This window comes from Daktulosphaira vitifoliae, unplaced genomic scaffold, assembly GCF_025091365.1.
Source record: "Daktulosphaira vitifoliae isolate Bord-2020 unplaced genomic scaffold, ASM2509136v1 Scaffold_1, whole genome shotgun sequence".
Lineage (NCBI taxonomy): Eukaryota > Metazoa > Arthropoda > Insecta > Hemiptera > Phylloxeridae > Daktulosphaira > Daktulosphaira vitifoliae.
Window position 1 is genome coordinate 43,414,292 of NW_026099572.1, and position 22,384 is coordinate 43,436,675.

Sequence of the window (22,384 nt, forward strand, 5' to 3'; positions counted from 1 at the left end):
TTCATTATAATTATATAGGATGTTAATTACAAATTTCAAATTTCATACTCCATGAAGGTATGATAAATTACTCAACTGTATTAACAAAATGTTTATTATGGTTAACGTTTAATCCTTTGAGTTATTCCATTTGTATTTTATCATAATACAATTTTTGTTTTTAATAATTTTTATTTTTGGCTCATCACATTTAATAATTTAAAAGTGGTGACCATTCTAAAACAAGGATATAAATAATTTATAATCATTTTTAAAATAATTAGAATTACATTTTAAGAAATAAACTTAATATTCGCAAAATTAATTTAAATTTACGTAACTTATTTTTTAATAATTGAATTATTAAAACAACCATTTATTTATTTATTTAAATTAAGTTATTAATTTATACTTTATTTATATTATAATATTAATACTTTATTAATATTTAATAAAGTTATGTTAGATCTCACAAAAATTTAGTTCATTTTATGCCTATATGAATGTCACTTAATATTTGAAAAATTTTCATTTGTACTGTGATCGATTTTGTTTGTCAGGTCGAACGTCTTTGAGTTTATTTAATTGGTATTCCCAAAACAACCATTCTGACTGGTATTCGGCCCAGAGCTAAAATATAACCTTCTACCATTGAATAATGTGTAAGGAATTTGATTTTATAAGGTTTCCGGAACAAGTATTACGTCAACTTGTTGCCGAAAGCGGAAACTATACCAATTCCCTTATCATCGATGACGGGTTTGTTAAAAAAAGGAGTCACTATTTTAACGCTTAAATTTATTAATGACTCGAAGTCCTATAATGAATATAATATATTTAGAATATATATTCAAATACTATTGAATATGTGGCTTACACATTTTAATAAATATATACTTTTCAGTCATCTTAACATTTAGTATAGTCAGTATACAACTTTTTTTTAGAAAAAGTTTTCTACTAGAAATTAAAAATTATATTTATTGAAAAAAATGCAAACACAATTATCATTTAAAATCTTTAAAAAAAATTAACAAATTACTTTATATATATTTTCTGGTATTTCAAAAAATTAAAAGAATTTTCAAGTTTACATTTATATTTTGTTTATAAATAAACAATATTAAGAATATATAATAAAGAAATTTTTTTACCTTTTAAAGGTAAATCTTTGTTTTATACGCATTGAAGAAGAAAATGACGATTAAAGAAGAACACTGTAATACTATTTCAGGTTGAAATATTTTAATTATTTTGGGCTTTATATTTTTATCTTGGATTATTTATTTGAAATATCAATTTTCTTCCGATTTTTTTTATATTTTCTATCTAGTATGAACAGTAGGTTTTGTCATGCATTATGTTTTTATTTTTTAGAAGGAGGATTTAAATTTTATGACAAAAAAATCCATGTACAGTTTTGCTTTATTTATTTTATTTTTAAAAAATACTGATTCATTTTATCAATTACAATTCAATTATTATTTGAAACTTCTCTTGCCATTTTCAAACTATTATTTAAGTATTTATATCGAAAAACACTTCATAAGGTGATATAGTTGGTAACACTGGAAATCTTGTTTGTCTATAAGAGGGTTGGGGGAGAGAAAGCAAAGCAAACATAAAGTCTGTTGCGTCAACCTAAACCTGCGTGGAAAACTGTTTTGTAATGATCGAAATGCGGGTGCTCCCGATTGTCTTTCCTTATCGCCGTTCTCTTTTACCCGGTAGACTTAACCCGAAGTGCATGAATAATTTATACTGATCCATAGAACTTAAAAAGTAATAGTTGTTTTTTTCTGACGCGTAGATATACACCTTTTCATTCACACAGGTTGAAGAATTTCGGCGAAAAAATTATGAGGCTGCAAAATTTAATTTTGCCATTGTCTTGTTAATGGCTCTTTACTAATTGCTATCAGCTTCTAAAGTGGGCGTTTGAATTCAATTTCAACCTGAGAATAATTACATAGGTGTCATTGTTTGCTATTGCATAAATAGTGATAACAATATTATTATGTAAGTTCATATAATAGAGATTTTCGCCATTTATTATCAACATAAATAACGTCTTGGCTGTTGCGCCACATTACAAATTATGATTAATTTGCGAGAAGCCGATCACGTGGTAATGTAACGGGATAGTATTATGTTAATTATTAGGAAAACAAAGAAAAATATTTACGCTCAATTATAATTCATCTTTATTCGTTTGAAATGAACAAAGATTAGCACTACAAATTACTTGTCATAAAAATTAAATACTCTGTCTTTATTCCATATTTTCAAAAAAATTATATAGTTTAAAACTCATATTATAATTGTTAATTAAATAACTAATGTTTGAAACGTTTCTTGATTTACTACGGCAATTTGCAATACATTTCGAATGTTGTGTAAAAACTACTTAAAAATCAAAAATGTACTTTTAAGCACGTTATGAAACGAAGTATAATTAAATATATATTTTAGATTTAGATTTAGTAGTACTTTTCTTCTTTTTTTCAAACTAAGTAAAGATGGAAAAAGACATTATTTTTTAATAAGATCTATTACAGAATTTTATGGGTTTGTCATAGTATAAAAAAAAGTAAACTAAATGGTTCATATATTTGCTTCTGTTGATTTTGAAATATTAGTGAGTATATTTAGTTAAAAATTATGTTTTTCTATTGTGTAGCTAAATATGTAGTCGAACGATTTTGATACAGTATAATTATATTTAAAGATTGTTAATATTGCGGCATAGTGCTAACACGGATGAGTTAGGAAAGTATAAGTGATATCTGACAGTGATAAAAATCACTGTCATAAAATCCGCTTTAATGCGAATTTATTAAATTTCGCAAATTTTTATATTTATAGTTATAATATTTCTATTTTTTTAATTTTACTCGAATATTAAATGCTTGTTAAATTATTTGCTTAATTGAAATTGTAATAATTTATACTGTGATTTCTTATAGTAGAATAATCGTGAGGACAAACATTTTTTTTTTTATTTTGTTGCTTTAACTATTTTTAGGATAAATATTATCAAACCTTCCACAGTAATTTCAAAAATTGAGTTGAAAACAAAAATTAACATGGGTGGTTTCTTTCAAAGTTTTCCTATTTTTTTATCGGATTATCACAAAAATTACATTAAAAAGAAAACTTATTATCACTTGTATATTTTATTAAGATTTAATTTCGATCAGAGTTAAAAAAAAAATTAATAGCAATTTTAAATGCAGACAAAAATTTTAAAATGCCATTTTTAAGACTCCATAAAAATGGCATTTTAATATTCTGAGATATTTTCTAAATGTCTAAAATTTAGGTGGTTATTAACATTTTTGATGTTGGTAGGTTGAACTAGATTAAAATGGGGTTCGTTTGATGTTTTGGTTATTAAAATTACGGTCCAGTGTGAGTTGTAAATTTTCATGGACAGACATAAAATAAAACACACACCATCACAAAACCAATACCGTTTTAGCTTTGTATCGAAGCTAAAATATTTTGTTTAAAGAACTCTCTATTATGAAATTATATTGTTCATAATATTATAAAGGAATGTGAGTAAAATTATATTTATTTAACATCTAAAAACATTCAAAGTGGCTACCGTTTACCCTATATTGGAAAACATACCTATTATATATATGTTAATATCTATGTATATAGTTTGTAGTTGTTTATTTGACTATTTTTAATGAAAAGACTATTTTGATAAGAGTACTACTTTCTAATGTCGTTACCATGTGTCTTCGCAATTGTATTATATTAATGTTTAATGTATACACTTGTATTTATATTAATGTCTAGCAATATGGCGTAAATTATTTACAATAATAATATAATTCTTAATTTTTTTTAAATTGCTTATTTATCACTAGGATTAGGAGTTTGTAGCATTTGCATAATTTTTTTTTGTTACTTAACCGAATAGCTTGTCCAACACAAAAACAGATTCATACATCTCAGAGTACAAACATAAAAACTTTTAGTGCATACGAGGTGTTTTTGAGTGGTTTGGTTTTGTTTTTGTTCATTGGTTAAGAGACGAGGAACAAATTTGGCTGCAATTCGGCTCATGCCCAATTCTTTGGTTAATATTTTTTGGCAAGAACCATAAGATATTCCGACGTCTTCTGCAACTTCTCTGATAGTTAATCGACGATTATTTCGAATAATTTCACGAACACGAGCAACAATTTCATTTGTTTTACTGGTCGATGGTCTACCAGATCGTTCGTTATCCTTAGTGGATGACCTACCTTCCTTAAACCGTTTAAACCACTCAAAACATGTTGTCCGAAACAGAACATCATCTCCAAAAGCTTGCTTCAAAAGTTTCACTAGAACTTTTCCCTAATTTAAAACAAAATTTTACACACACACGTCGTTGTTCTATTGTTTCCATTTCAAAAATCGACGCATGACTGAAACATGTTTTCGTAAAAATGCCATAAAATAAAAATAAATATTGTTATCGATTTCAAACCAATGCTCAAATTCTCGTTATAAGTTACTTTATCGAATTAAATTATCGGGATTTCGTTATCTTAATTGATATAAATATTATTAACACAGTCCGGGTATTTTTTGATCACACCTCGTATTTTGTACTTTTGAGCTATTTTAATAGTTTTTCTTTCTCTTTTAGGTAAATAAAAATATTTGTAGATATTTTTAATCATTTTAATTACTCATAATATATAACACGATTAATAATTATAGGTAATAATAACTGATATTAAGAGGAACTTAATTTTTAACAATGTTATGAGATTCTAATAACTTTACTATTACGTAAATAGTAAACAAAGAAAAATATAATAAAAGATTTGCTTAGAAGTTTTTTAACGTCGTGGTTTATTACTATAAATTTGTAAGATCCATTTTATTTCTGTAAGTCAACTGATAATCATCATATTCCGTTATTTAGTATTTAATAAAATTTCATAAATAATTTCAATTTATGAATTTAATGACGTTAATTATTTTAATTTATAAAATACTTTTATAGTATTATCGTGTAAAAAGTAAAAAAGATGATTATTGATAATTATAGAACTACTTATTTATTATACATTTTATTCCTATATTTTAATAAGATATAAGTGTTTATCAAGATTTATTGAAGAGCTTGTGAATAATATCTTATTATGCTAATTAATGTATCTCAATCCATATTTAAAATATTGTTCAAAAATAATATTCAGTGAAATTTATGATAACCTTATTGATAAGTGTAAATTAATTGAACAGTGATATACTAAATTCATACCATAAATCTAGTCATGACATTGATTCTAAAAGTTACATTAATGGAGTATACTTTTTTCGTTGACAATTCAATAATGTATTTGAATTTATATAAGCTCATAAATACTTATTGTGTATTTTCTACTTTAATAAAGAAAGAATCGTAAAATGATGTGATATACGGTCATCGGTTGATTAATTGAGCACAAAAAATTAAAGGGCGTCTATTATGTTGTTTTAGGTTTTTTTTGATATACAATAAACTAAATAATTCACCTATATTTGTATACAAAATTACTCTGTATATTTTAGTACTCTTTACAAAAATATCCACATATTTTTAGCTTCGATGCAAAGCTGAGAATGTATTAATTTTACTATGAGATTTTTTTGATTTTTTAGTGTTGTGTGTGTTACCACTTTTTCTCACTTTTTATCGAACCAATTTCTGTCAACGATACGTTAAAAATATTTTTTTAAATCGGACCATTTTCATTTATACAGGGGGGGTTTAAAACTTAAAAATTCGTATAGAAAGTAGAACTTTTAACTTATTTTTAATTAAAATATATTTATTGATTATTCATACGTTACTTAATAATCAAAAGTAAATATTTGTTAATTAATAAGGGTTTTGTTATTATTTAAACCACATGCGAAACTCTAAATCGGCGCAAAAATGGGTTTAGAAAAGTATACTTTAGTCTCGGATGAAAATTCCTTGTAGACCAGTAAATTTATTTATAAATAACAAATAATTTTTTTTTAAGTATTGCAACTTTTATATACGATTGCCATAAAAGTAATAACTACTTTATAATTTACCCGTAAAAATTACAATACTAATTTATTAAACATTAATTTCATACTATATTTAATTGCTATAATAAATATTTATACGTGTATTACATTTATAAATCATAAAACTTGTAATCAGGATATGGAAGATCATGTTACTTTTGGAATAATCCACCAATTTTTTAAATTAAACACTATCTACAGATTTACATTGAAGCGTTTTTTAGGATAGTGATTTTAATTACTGTCAGATGTCATCTATACTTGTCCCAACTGTGCCACAACCCCACTATGCTGGTTTTTTTTAAATTGTACTAATTTCACGTTTTGAAGTGTTATTTACTTAACATTTCTACTTTGATAACTTGGAAAAAATAATTCATGATTTCGTATTTGACATACCATGATGTTATTAAAGTTGTCTAAAATTCGTAATAGAAAAGGTTTCAATTTTGATTAAATTACAATACCCTCGACACATACTGTATAGTCTCAAAATCTATTTAAATAGTGGTTTGGTTCAACTTCCTTCAGAGTTAGAATGCAGTATTCATTGTGTTTAATCCAATTCTTTGTGGTTTATCTTGTCTGCTTCGTTCGACATCCTTTTCCTTAAACATCAACCCGCTGGCGAATCTTCTGTCGTAAATACTGTTTTTGTAGTCGGGTAGGATTTTTCTTACTTATTTGGGTACTTCAAGGTGATTAATCGCTCTTAACAACTGCATTTTCTCGAACTACTCTAGTTTATGGTTTAACACGAACTCGATTTAATTTATTTGTATTATTATAAAAATTGTTTTTTATTGATTCATTATTAAATTTAGGTAATTAATAAAATATATTTGTTAAGAAAAATCTTTATTTGAGTGAAAATATTAAAGTATTTTTGTAAAATGTATTATTTGAGAGCAATAATAAATTAAACATTTCTTTATAACTTGTTGATATTAATAGTTAAAAACAAAACGATTTTAATTTGTGTTTGATATTGATGTTAGTTGCTTTTAGACAACTGCTAAATTAGTATTGACAGTAATTTTTATGCTTTTGATGTTAAAAAGGTTAATTTTTAGTGAATCATATCAATATATTTTAGGAGGTTTGATTTTTGTATTCTGAAGATACTTTTTTGCTGATTTGAAAATATTCTTAGTTAACATTAATTCAGTAACTTTACGTTTAGGTTTGTCATAACTCAAAAACTTATGACATGTCAATTGAAAAATGATGTTTTTACAGGATCAAGACGTAAAAAATTGATTATGATACTATTGAAATTTATTTTTCTGTTGATTTAAACTTTATCTTAATAAAATTATTTTTAATTTGTCTGGTTAAAAACAAAACGAAATAATATATGATTTATTTGTTATTCTAAATTATGTCATGTGCTTAAGGCTTAATCTATTCCAAATAATTTATTTGAATTTTAATGTTTAAGATAAAACAAATACAAAAGTTTTTAACATAAAATAAGTTATGTAATATTAGTTTGAGCGAATTTTAATATTTATAACTTCATTCAAGTTCACTTTTAAAATAGTTGGAATAGCGTTTAAGATTTAACTTAAGTTTTTATTTATGAGCAGATTATATAATTAATACTTTCGGCTGTTTGATTTGGCGGCTTATTACTATAATTTCATTACATGTTGTAAACATTTAATTAATAATAGCTTTTATAAAAGTTGTATTATTTATATATAATAAACGAATATTTTGAGTATTCTACTTTTTTCTTATCCTAAAATAACAAGACTAAACAAAAACCTGTATTTATGGTGTTTTAGTTATTAATAAAATGAAATATATAAGCATAAAGTATTGGATTTGAAAAATTGTAAATCCAAACTTATAACTTTCTATTGCTTTGCAAACATTTAAGTTTAATACTCTTTGATTATATTGAATAAATTTATCAATTCATTAATAATTATTTATTTTTTCAATAAATTGATAATTTTAGCTTTATAATATAAACTAATATCGGAAAAAGTGTAACAAAATAAGGACGTTTTTCAATATAATAGGAGCTATCTAAGTAGTAGTTTTCCTAATAAACTAGTAGTAAATAAACTGTTTTGAAATTAAATGATTAAATATTTGAAAAATATTGCAAGTAGAAAGGTAATAGTATTTATTTTTATATTTGCAGATTATATAAGGTTTTATGAATTAGATAAAAAAATAAAATTAAGTATCAATTAGACATTATTCTTTATAATTAGTTTTTTAATTATTCATTGGAGGAGAAACACTTAGTAATCATTTTGTATAAACTTTGAACAATATTGTATAACAATTGTTATACCCATTGTCGACTTTATTATACATTCTGCATTGTAAAATAATATTATAATATTCAAGTACGCCAATAGTAGTATGCACACATATTGAAATAGTGAAGTTAAGTTGCTGTCATTAGTCAATTGAAAATTGTAATTAATTTTGGTTGTCATGCTAGAGATTTGCCATTTTGCAAAGTTCTGTCTTCTTCATAATATTAACTCACTCTTCTATCATGATAATGGGAAAAAATAAAAAAGTTGTAGATTTCACAAGTTTTATTTTGATTTAAATAAGTTTTACTTATCTCATAATGTATTGTGCATAACTTGTACATTAAAATTCGGTATTGATTGTCATTATTTTTGATTGAATTATCACTTTTAAATAACATTTTATTTGTTATTTCTAGATATCTTATCAAATACCAACGGTTGATTAGTGTATTCAAATAAAATGTATTATGAGATTCGAAAAATTTAAGTTTAATTAATCTTTCTTCTTTTCCTAGCTTTTATCTCAATTACTTAAAATCGGCAAACTTTATCCTAAACTTTTACTTGACATGATCTCGCACATCATTTACAATTACATCAACCGTCCTCATATCACATTCAATAACAGTACAGTACATACCGTCGTACAGAGTGGACGTTGTACGACACCGTTACGCTCTCTTATCTAGTTTGTAATCATCGTAATTACAAAGTATTAGTTTATCGAGTACCAGATATCTATCGTTCGACAACGCGTATCGATCTATTGTTATTATTTTGTATTTTTAACCTTTTATCTAATACATACGCCAAACGTTAAGATTAATCTGTGAGTAACCAGTTTAATTTATTTACGAACAAAATTATATTGAACAAATATTAATTGCGTTGTAACATACATTTAAATTTCGTATTTTTGTCAAATTTTGGGTTTCATTAAAATTTTATCTTAATCAAATCATGCCGAAGTCTCCACCTAATAAAAATCTTTTATCGTCCTACCCAAAAACTAAAAATTTAGGCGATTACTCAATTAATGATATAATGAGCTCTCTCAAAAGTTTACATTCAGAAATTCAATTAATTAAATCAAAACTTTTCACTCCAGAAAAAACCTCTGAAAGAATACTTGAAAAAACTGAATTTCTTGCAGCTGATATATTATTAATTAAAAATGAAAATATAGAACTTAAAAAAGAATTAGACACTCTTCGGTCAAACTCCTTACTAATTAATAATTCTATTTCTCACCAATAGATATTATTCGTGAAATTAAGGAAAGAGAATCCAAATCTAAAAATATAATCATTTTCAATACACCGGTTTCGACAAATAATGATAAAACATTCTTTGAAGATTTATTGAACAAGTTAAATCTGAAGGTTCGTCCCTCTTCCGTAACTAGAATTGGTAACCAAACTAATAAATCTAGGCCAATAGAGCTTGAATCTACCGAGGCGGTAAAATCAGTCCTTAAAATCAAAAGATTGTTGCTATCATTACCTGAATGGAAAAATATATGGATAACTACAGATCTCACTTCATACCAAAGAGAAATTTTATCTTCATTAAAAAAAGAACGCGATCATAGAAATTCTAACCCAGCAGAGAGTACCTGGTTCATAAAATTCGTTGACGGATAGCCAACATTGGTTAGAAAAAACTAATAAACATCTCAAAATATAACATAAAACATAAAAATCAAAATAATAATCTTAGTAACATAAATTGTAATATATTATGTGGTTATTACCAAAATGTCCGTGGTCTAAAAACTAAATTAGTAAATGTAAATTTAAATATGCCTAGTTTAAACCATTTTGATTATATAATACTAACAGAAACCTGGCTCGATTCCAATGTAAATGACGTTGAACTAGGTTTGATAGATTATAAAATATTTAGATTAGACCGTAATACTTTTAATAGCGTCCATAGTAGAGGCGGTGGAGTCCTAATAGCTATTCATAAAAAATATTCCTCCAGATCCCTTCCTTCCTCATTCATAGATTGTGAACAACTATTAGTAATGATCAACATCACTAATATAAATATTATAATCCATTCATGTTATATTCCACCAAATAGCTCTATTGATTATTTCCAAAAATACTGTACCGAACTTGAAAACTTAAGTATTCAGTATCCAGATAGTATTCTTATAATAGCTGGTGATTTTAATTTACCTGGTATCTCCTGGGAAAATTCTAGTACCTACTCTGTCATTAAAGGCCTAAAAAGCAGCAAAAGTGACATAATTCAAGAGTCAGTGGCATTAATTCAATTATATCAACATAATTCTATAAAAAACTTTCACCGAAATATATTAGATTTAGTATTATCCAACAGATGTGACCTTGGTGTCCTAGAAAGTAAATTTCCTATTGTCAATATTGATCTAGCTCACCCACCTCTCCAAATAAATGGCCCAATTATAAATAAAAATAAAACCCTTTAATACAATAATTCTGTTTTTAATTTTTCACGTGGTGATTATGTTGCAATGAAAGCTTATTTATGTTCATTACACTGGAATAGTATCCTCTTAAATGAACTTAATCTATCCTCAGCCATCGACACTTTTTATGAATTATTATATGAAGCAATCAATAAATTTGTACCTAAATCTAGTGGAAATACACACACTTTTCCTAAATGGTATAGTAATAAACTTAAAAAATTAATACATGAAAAAAAATTAAACCATAAATTATATAAACAAACTAATATTATTAAGTATTACTATGAATTCTCTAGATTACGTGCTTTATGTAAACGAGAATCCAAATCAAATTATACATTCTATATAAAAAACTTACAATCTAACTTAACTCATAACCCAAAATTATTCTGGAACTATATAAAAAGTCAAAAAAAAAAAAGATAATAGTATTCCAACCGAAATGGTATACAATAACATTCGAAAAAACAATGGTCCTGATATAGCTAATTTATTTAGTGAATTCTTTAGTTCATTCTACTCAACCACTCAAATTGATAAAAATAATTATCACATTTCTACCTCTGAATTGACCGATATCCCTCAATTACAGTTATCTGTATCAGATATATATTCAGGATTAGAAAAACTTAGCTCTAAACCAAACCCAGGTCCTGATGGCATTCCTGAAATTTTGTTAAAACCTTGTAAATGTGCCCTGTCTATTCCAATAACTCTTATTTTTAATTGGTCACTTTCTAGTGGTCAATATCCGTCCCGTTGGAAACATAGTTTTATTACTCCAATCTTTAAAGCGGGATTAAAGGATTCCATAATAAATTACAGACCTATTTCTAAACTATCATCTTTCCCGAAATTATTTGAACAGTTATTTGAGCCAACGATATCACGTTCATTTAAAAATGTATTATCAGCTAACCAACATGGATTTAGATCTGGCCTATCAACCGAAACAAATCTTCTCTGTTTTTATTCAGATATTTTAGAACCTATTGAAGATGGTCTTCAAGTTGATGTATTATATACTGACTTTCAAAAAGCATTTGATTCAGTGAATCACGAACTTCTTATACACAAGCTGAATTTAGTCGGTGTTTCTGGTGGTCTGGTTCATTGGCTTCGTTCATATTTAATTAACCGGTCTCAACAAGTAATGATAAAAGGTCATCTTTCTTCTAAAATTTGTGTCACATCAGGTGTACCCCAAGGAGGGCACTTGTCCCCTTGGTTATTTTTAATATACTTATTGGATGTAGACACTTGTTTTAAATTCTGTAAATATCAACTTTTTGCCGATGATCTAAAACTGTATCACACTATATCTTGTATAGAGGATTGCTATCTACTACAAGAAGATTTAAATAGACTCTCAATATGGTGTAAAAAAAATGGTCTAAACATATATGTAATGAAATGCTCTAAAGTATCATTCCTTAGAAATAAATCTAAAATTGCATTTAATTACAGTATTGACAACAATACTTTGCCTGAATATGATGTCATAAAGGATTTAGGTATCACGTTTCAAACAAACCTCCAATTTTCTACCATATTGACCAAGTCAGTCTTAAGGCTATTAAAACTCTTGGATTTCTATGTAGGTGTACTAAATCATTTCACGTACCCCAATATAATACACGGTTATACTTTACTTTCCATATTAAATTACACCGCACAAACTATGGTAAAAATAATCCACTTAATAGAATTTTAACATTAGGTAATACATCAAACTTTGATTTCTTTTTTGATAATCTATCAAATCTAAAACGTTATTATTTAAATTATTAATCTGTCCAAATAATATTTATTTTTATTCATACATTTTTGCATAATTGATCTTATGTACCTCCCCTAAATATTTATATCACAATTATTTTGTATATTAATTATTATGTAAACTATGTTAACCTGTACTTGAGCCTACCAGGCGTTTATTCAAATAAATAAATAAATAAAAAAAAAAAATAAAAAAATAGCAATCTTCACCTCTTTTTTTATCTTTTTCTACCTCTTCTTCCTTCAACATTCATTTCTATTCTTACAGCTTTCGACTCTTCTCTCCTCATAACATAATCAAACCTTCTAAGTCTATTTACTCTCATCTTATCCATGATTGACGCTACACCTATATTCTCTCTTATATATTCGTTCCTTATCCTATCTTCTCTAGTCACTTCACTCATTAATTTAAGCATTCTCATCTCTATTATACTCATTCTCTCATTACTCCTACTTATTTTTAATCTCTTAAATTTAAGAGTTGATTTCCACAATTCTAGCCTTTGATTAATTTCCTCCCTATTTTCTCCTATTAACACTGTAGTATGTATCGTCAGCAAACGACATACACCATGGCACCTATTCTTGTATTTCTTTAGTAATTTCATCTATCACTATAGAAAATAATTAAGGGCTTAAAGCAGAACCTTGGTGAACTCCCTCTCTCCTTCTCCTTCCCAAAATCTTCTGTTACTTCATCCATACTGTTTACCCGGGTACAAGTGCCATCATATATACTTGCTTTTATATAAATGTACCTTTTTGGGACTACTTTTCTCATTAATGTCCACTTAAAAACCTCTCTCGATACTCTATCATACATTTTCTTCAAATCTATAAATACAATACTCAGCTTTTTCTTCCTTGAATGTAGAGAAACTGATGTTTCTTTTCTTATTCTTTTGTGATTACCTTTTTCCAAATCTTCATACTATGGCTCATAAACTTTACGCCTATAATTTCTACACTTCTGTATGTCTCCTCGAACTTAAAATATTGATACGACAGTACTATTACTTCATTCTTTTAGCATTTTCTCTTCTAATAGGATTTTATTAAAAATATTCTTTAACTACCTTATGCCAATACCGCTTAATATTTTCGATACTTCTACTGGTATCTCATCTGGTTCGACTGCTTTATTCTTTTTCATTGATGACTCTATATAAAATATGTATTAATGATAGCAATATCAATCGATACAGCGAAATCTAGGATTCTTTTTCCAGCCTCTCACTTCTCAAGCCTTCTAACTAAAACTATACCCTTCATGTACTCTTTCATATCTCCTCCTCTTATTATGGACATGTCTATTCATATCTCCACCTACTACCGAATCCTCACTAACATGTATTCCTTGCATCACCTCATCCATCTCTCTCCAAAACACTTCCTAGTCTATTTCATAACATTCTACTTGTAGTGCATAAACATTTTCTACATTAAAAACTTATTTCTCCTATACCATTATTTGTATTTGTTATACTGGAATATATTATTTTATAACTTACATCTATTTCCCTTTCTTTTCCTTTCACTTAGTTTGCTGTACATAACAAATATAAAATTTTCTCCTCTTAAAGACTTCTTCTAATTCTTTACTTCTACCAGTTAATGTTCCAACATTACACGTACCTACTTTTACTTGGTACCTATCTTTTTCGCCTAAAATGAGTCCAGCCTAAAGTTGAGTGATGATGTTGACATTACAAGTATTAGGTAAGCCTGTACATATAACTGGTGAAACAGCAATTGCCCAAATTGTCAGGCTACAATCAAATACTTTGTTCTTTAGTCCTTCTTTGTCTCTAACTACTTTACTTCTTTTCACCTGTTATCCCCGCGTGTATCCAAAATGTGACAATCCGCTTAAGTTTTGAACAGGACTCCTCATACTTTTTAATAAAATTTTAAAATGTTATGACCTGACACAACTTTATTAGTCGCTTCTGACGACGGGTAGAGGGACCGTAGAAGTATTCTTATCCCATTGCACAGGGAAATTAAGTTTAATTAATAGCTTCTTTTAACTGAAGAACATACGAGATCCTTAATACATAGTTAAAATGTTTTTAATAAATATAATGTACTTAAATAAAATATATATATAAACAGAGTATCACAACTGACAAAGCTTATAACATTTAATTCAATTATCATTTTGTTAAATATTTTAAACAATTATTGGTTTATTAGACTACGTTTAAAGCAAATTTTTTTATTATTTATGATAAATAAAAAAAAAAATTTTTTAATTTTTTCAAAACTCTAAAATAGCCATTTTTTTAGCCTTGTTCTTACTAAAATATTTGGTAAATAATTAACAATTTTAGGACAAGTTCTTATTGAAGTACAATCATTTTAATACATAGAGCGGGTATGGTTTGCGGGTGGTTTATACGTACTCTAGAACGAGCGTATTTACACTTACTACATACTTGGTCTGGCGATATTTCGATGTACCGAAAAAATACTGGTATTAAGATTTGACGGTATTTATAATTACCATTAGTTGTAAGTACCGGTATATTAATTTTTTCGATACTTACAGTAATAATCGAATTAATGATAATTACCAAAATTCGGTGTTTACCAAATTCCGGTAATATTAATTTTTTTTTATAATCTAATTGGTTTATTGTACTTGTTATTAGAGTAATATTTAACAATTTTAATTAATTAAGAACAATATTTTTGAATAATTTTACTAAAACTATTGAAATTTTATATGAATATTTTAATATTATTGTTGTGCATTCATTAAAAATAGACAAAATGACAATAGCATAATACAATGATCCTAAAATTGTATCAAATTCACAGTAGAAACTGGAAAACACACAAGTATGGTAATATCAATGAAAACTATGTATCTATCGATAATTATAAAATAAAAGTATGTATATACAATAATACATTTATATTGAAAAGAAATTTATAGCGTAAAATATTTAGTATTGAAAAGTAGTAATTTTAATTTATAATTATCAAAACGATGTATCATTACTTCTTACGCTTGATGTGTGTATTGCTAGAATATTATGGTATAGAATGATAATTTAGTGTATATGTTATAAAAATAGCTCTTAGTATTTCGCATTAATGATTAATGATAACACAGCATTCTATACTTACAATTCACTCTCAGAATAATTTTGAAGACATTTATATAGAACTAAGTTATTCATTATGGTTCTATCGACAAGCTGATAATTTCGTTTGTACTTAAACTGTATTTATACCTATGATTTATATGTATCGTTAATAAAAATAAGAATTCGAAAATATTGAACTTTAATGAAGAATTTTCAATTATGAGTTTACTTTATTCTCATATAAAAGTTTCAATTATTTTTGAGTTTTAAATGTCTAGAAACAAATTTATATGATTACATATTTTTATGATTAGATATTTTTAAATTTCATTTTTACTATAACCTAAGTAGCACAACTTGGAAAATGGATAAATTTTTAAATAATAAGTTTGGTTTTAGTATGGCATACTGGATTTACAACTTTTGGTAACTATTGATATATCATTGAGATAATGGTTGAAGGTACTGTTAGGTGGTTTATTCATTTAATGAATAGTCTTATACAATTGTTCAGTAAATTGGCCAGTGTAATTTTACTCTAAATTATTGATTTCATTCAAAAGAAAAGAACTAAATAAATAAACTCGCAGTCAAAGCTGACTATTAATATGTAATGTTTAATATTCAGGGTGTTCAGTAAGTAAGGATAAGAGTTTCTATTGTAACAATTGATCTGTTTTCCTACTTTTTGAATACTCTGTATATACATAACATGTTAGTGTGTCATATGTTTTTTATTAGAATTATAGGACTTGTGGTCAAACGTAATAAAGATTGTATCATTAAAAAAGTTCTATGTTAAATTGAAAATCTATTATAAGTAAAACATATATTATCTGGAATAAGAACTAGATTGAAAAAAACAATTTTTTTAAAGAACTATTTTTTTCTTATATATACTCTTTAAAATTACTTTTTTGGAAACATCTTGATAAACTTCTTTTTTAGCACTTTTTTCTTATTAGGTTTTGTATAGTATAAACTTGTTTTTTCTCGATGTCAAACTTATGTTTTTTTTAATCAAATGGAAATCGTTAGATATTGTGTGCATGAACGTATTTTCAAATTGATAAAAGTTTCAGGCAACGTATATATTTTGTAACGTCTGATATCCTGTTAACCTTGTTGAGAAAACGTATAATGGCGGCAAATGCCAATACATATTCTATTAAAAGTATTAGTATATCTGCTCCAAGAGTGGTCCTTTGAAAGAACTTCTTTAATAAGACTTCACCGTGAATAAATATACATTTCTATATATTATATTGTATATATTTTGATCGTATACAAATTTATTTTTTATAAATAAAACTTTCTGCCTAATAATCCTAGACATCTCAAAATAATATTACCTAATTTATACTTAGTAAATCAATAAATATTACTCATAATTTGAAATTTCCTTTCATGTTAATCAATATAAGTAAAAATTAAAAAAATACTTATTGTACACACTTATAAAGACTGTATTATACCAAATAACGTTACTATTATTCTATATATACAGAGTGTTCAATAAGTAAGGAAACAAGTAAATTATTACAAACATTGAGAAGAATAGAAACCCGTTTCCTTACTTACTGAACACCATATATATATATATCATAAAAACGATCAGAGTATTTGTAACTATACTAAAAAGTTCAAATAATTTAAAATTTAATGGTTGGGTCAATTCTTAACAAATCCAAGTTATGATATTCTTAATTAATAAGATCTATACAGTTAGTAGCATACTTGCCCCAATACATTTATGCACTGGGGCAAGTGTATTATCGCTTATAACTAAATTATAATAATATTTCATATTATCTAATTGTTAAAATATACGGGATAACAAGTGTAGTTAATTGTTTAGTTGAAATCTATCACATGAAAATATTAGTATTTGACCATGTACCAAATGGTATCTAATTTTTTTATGCGAGTAATAATAGACTATGTTACCCGATATTTAATAATTCTATAATATAGAATTATTTAATAGGGCTACGGACTTAAAAGTTTGAACAGTTAAAAGAGAACAGCGTGTAACGCTTTGATGAAATGTTTTCTAATGAATAATTATGTTATCACGTCCAAATATGCAGCAGACACACTTATCCCATTACTCCTTATAAAAAAAAATCTTATAGATAACGTCAATGTATGATTTATATTGAACAAAAATAAAGCAACCTAAGAAATTAATGATATATTTTTATTTAACAAATAAAATAATTCAAGGACGCTTATTCGCTTCAAAAATATGTGTTAATATTTATATAAAATAATTTGTAATAACTCTAATTAAAATATTTATTGATGTGTTAATAGGTAAAATAACCAAGGAAAAAATGCCTCGAGGTGCTGACACAATACTCTGGCAGATCAAATCACCGTACGCTACATAGCTCTCTCAATCTGATGAAAAAATTGAACTAAAGTACTGCATGACTGACTAACACTAATCGACGGCCTGGAGCGTCGAGAAAATATAATAAATAAATAAAAACAATATTAAAGATGATACCTACAAATGTCATGTCATTTATCAACAAAGTTAGTATTTGTTTGATTTAATTTTTTTTTTTAATTACAAAAGACACTTAACTTATGAATTAATTTATTAAAACAAATCAAATCTTGGTTAGATTAACTAAAATTATTAAATTGAATAAATCATCTCTTAAATGTCTATTCTAACTATTTGGGTCGGATTTATCTTACAATGATTTGACACTCGCTGGAGACTTGATGCAACCTCATTATACTATTAAAGTTCCCGTATGGTCACCCATCCAGGAACTAACAGCAAACATCAGCACTAAAACGGCAACACTTTTAAAATTAAATTATACAGAATTCAGTAAGTAAGGAAACAGATCAATTTAAACAAATAGTGAGAACAATAAAAACCCGTTTCCTACCTTACTGAACACTATATGAAACTAAAATGATATAATTTAATTGGAATTAAAAAGTATAAAATTAATATTTTGAAAAAAAAGTTTGGATAATGTTTTTGTTTCTCTTTGACCAAAGTACATTCTGATATTCTTTGTACTTTGTTTTCTATATTGACCACAACACGTATCAAATATTGTATCAAACACTTATTCTTGATGATCAATAGACACTTAAGTCTAACTTTCTTCGATGGTTTTTTTCTTGTTTTCTTTAAGTACTTTTTGGTTGGGTAAATACTTTGATGGCAGTATATTAAATGACAAGTTGAAAAGGATCCATTAAGCTCTGAAAAAAAAGAAAGCAATAGGTGACATTGTGCGTGTGTGTAAACATAAATGTCGAGCAAGGAAAGAGGTGAGGTGTCGTAAATGGAGTAATTGACGGTCATCGACTAGTTTACACAATTATTTTTACATTTAACGAATGAAAAGATACATAGAAACACGAAATAAATATTCGAAATTAAATTTATCAAAACAGTAAACATACAATTGCTTTAAACAAAAAATTAAAATTCCATTAAAAAGTTGTAGTAAATATATTTTTTTTAAATATAGACCAGTTGATGAATAATATAAAATGGGTCATCTATGATGAAGTAAAAAATTGAGCATAAACCGGCTTTTAAAATATTAGTAGCAATTATTTGATAATTATGCAGATTAATGTTTTTATACTGTTTATAACAAAGAAAAAAATAGAAGGAATTAGTTTGACTTGAAGTATTGGATTATGCGTTTTTCTCCTCTAACCATTCTGTCCTCGTAGATGGACACCCAACAATGTCATGGCACCTCTCTGGGTATTATGGATAAGCCCGGATACCAGAGCAAGTTTGAAGAACGACGATTAATCAGAGTTGTCGGGGTCTGTCAAGGACGGTTCTCTTTTCCTTGTTGATAAATTTTCATGCACTAACACAAAAACATGGAATTTTAGAATATTGTATAATATCGTAATTTGTCTTTGCCTAGTAGATAAATATTCTTATTATAAATACACATGTAAAATATAATACCATTTAAAGATGGCATAAATTTTATGAAACACGATATGATGTATTGTGTCAATGAAAATTAGCCGCTCAAGTAATATTACTTTCTGCAACATCTGGATTTTTTAATTCTCATACAATAACAAAGGTTTATTCTAAAATTTACGCACTTTTGTCCAATTACATTAGGTTAGTTAATGTTTTTAGAATTACACCGAAAATTTAAGTATATTATTTAATTAAATAGAGAGTATAATGCCAGTGGTATGAACAATAGTAAAATTATTGTGGTAGGTACGAAAAGGGAAAATAAATTAAATTGGTACTATAAAAATTGCTAGCAGTGTTAACAATACTGGATTGGATTTGTTGTAGAGCTTTTGTACATAGTTTAAAATAACTTCTGTAGAAAAAGCTGATTTCCTTCAAACAGTTAATAACAAATAATAGAATAAGTGACTATTTAATTGTTATTTTGTTATATATATATTAGTTAAGCAGAAATTTCATTAAAATAATTGTTTTGTATAGTCAAAATATCTAGTTAAACATTTAAAAATTACAATTGCTTAATATGTACAATGATAATTTATTCATAAATTCGAGTGAAATTTTATTTAGTAGCATTTTGTACAAGTTACTTTGTTTTAATTATAAATTCTTGTTGAAATTCCACTTTACTTGTATTTCCAACTCATTTACTCATAACTTTGTATTATTTATATTTGAAGTTGCTATCTTGTTTTGCGCATTCTCGTTCTCTGTTCAAGAAGTAATACAAAAAGAGATTGGTAAAAATTCGTAAATCTTCAATTGTGAAAACGATAAAAGTAATTTAATAGATTGATTCACAGTATTTTTCAATTAACACTTAAAAGAGTATTCAGTTTAATCTTAATGTACTTTTTTTATTTGTTGTTTAACAATATTCTTTAGATAACAGTATAATTCATAATAAAATGTTTTTGTCATTAAAGACTAACATTAATCAGTATTTTAAATAAAATTCGATCATAAGTAGCATAGATTATAAATGCATCGCAGAATATTTGAATTAAATACGGGATTCGTGATATGTTTATTGATATACCTATTTTAATTAATTTTTCAATTATATCTGCACTTAATATTTTAGTTTTAAGATTTTGTCTAGTTCCTTTGAACATCTTTGAATATTAGCCAAGTACTTCACTACTAATAATTTTCTAGTAGGTATTGAATTTGGAAACACATACTTTAAATTATTGCTAAGGCTTGTAGTACGATAATGTTATTTTATATTAGTACGGCGTAATGAATATGCAAAATTAGTACTTAATTGTATAGTACAATGTTGTACAAAAATAAATTTTTTTATTTTTTGTAAATATTTTTGGATGAATTATTTTGTGGTACCAGTTTTGTATAACAGAATTAGACTATACCAGTTGCTATTTTTGTGAAAATAATAAAATACTGTTTTTGAAATGTTTATTTAATGAGTATTCCTAATGTAGTCTCGACACATTTTCAAAAAAAGAATTAGACTCGGGGATAATTTAACTCTAGTGTTCAGATTTTTGTAAAATTTAAAGTTTAACATCAATAATTAAAAAATTAATTGGAAGATTTTCAATATAAATTTTTAAAACCTATGAAACAAGTTTCTCGTAATAATTATATTTATTTTTTGAGAATTAATAATGAAATACAGTTATATATAAAATATAATCAAACTATACCTTAGTATAATTTGGTAAAAATGGTAGTCAACTACTGTCAATAATTATAACAATTTTAATTCTTAACGGAACTCTATTATTAAAATTTATCTTTGTTTTTAGTTGTGATTCTTTTATATTTTAGTTTTTTCATGTGAGTATTTTTTTAAATTTTAGTAAATTTCGTTTATTTACATCTACATTTACTTAATTACAGTTAAATTTTAATTTAATATACTAAAATTTTTTTATTTGTGAATATTTAGTAAATAATTATTCACAAGTATAGTTAATAGATTATAAAGGTTATTTTCTTCCCTCAATTAAAATGAACCACTACTATATATACATGTATTTAAAAAAGATTGTGTTCATTTAGCGTGTTATTTTATTTGCGCTAAATTTACTTTTTGTGAATTGAATAATGTAGACTGAAAAACTAGATAATCCTTAAAACAAAATAAGAGCTTCTTGTCCATTAACTAAGATATTTTTAATGCACATAAAAAATATAAAACAACGAAGAATAGAATAATAATTGATCATTTGTGAATAATATTATTTGAAATTAAAAATTACATTTAAAATATTAATTTAGGTAAGTGGCCTACTTAGCTTATTCGGTAACATGTTGAGCCTCAGTAAATAGGTAACTGGTTCGATTCTGTTGCACTGGCCTATGTACGTTTTCTCGACCTATCTATTACAAGCAATAGCTTTTAAAGAGCACGTTAAATATAATTAATAATAATAATAATAATTAAACTAAAAAATATTCAACTTAAAAAGCGACAAAAATTACTAAACAATTGCGTACGCGCGAAGAAGAATAATCATATCAATGATTTAAAGTGCTATTATTTATAATATGCCATTCAAATAAAATCGTATGGTCAACGTGTTAAATTTGTTGTAAAGATGTATAACAGTCGGTAATTTAAAAAGTAGTCGTAATTCGATGAGATTATTTATATGGGACTCTATTTCAGATATTCGCTTTTAGGATGTACATAGAAAACGCAGTAATAAAATTTAAGTGAACGCAACATGTAAGATTAACAGAAAAACGATGTACGTCGTTGCAATAA

At 25.9% G+C, this 22,384-nt stretch overlaps 1 protein-coding gene across 2 annotated transcripts in view; it reads left to right on the forward strand.

Moving 5' to 3' along the window:
* Positions 1-22,384, forward strand: part of LOC126897089 (regulating synaptic membrane exocytosis protein 1) — an 89,050-nt gene that overhangs the window by 2,644 nt on the left and 64,022 nt on the right. For both annotated transcript variants that reach the window (XM_050670522.1, XM_050670521.1), the window contains exon 2: positions 17,970-18,194. In XM_050670522.1, the coding sequence (XP_050526479.1) occupies positions 18,159-18,194 (36 nt within the window). In that variant the 5' untranslated portion in view covers positions 17,970-18,158. The remainder of the gene's footprint in view (positions 1-17,969; positions 18,195-22,384) is intronic.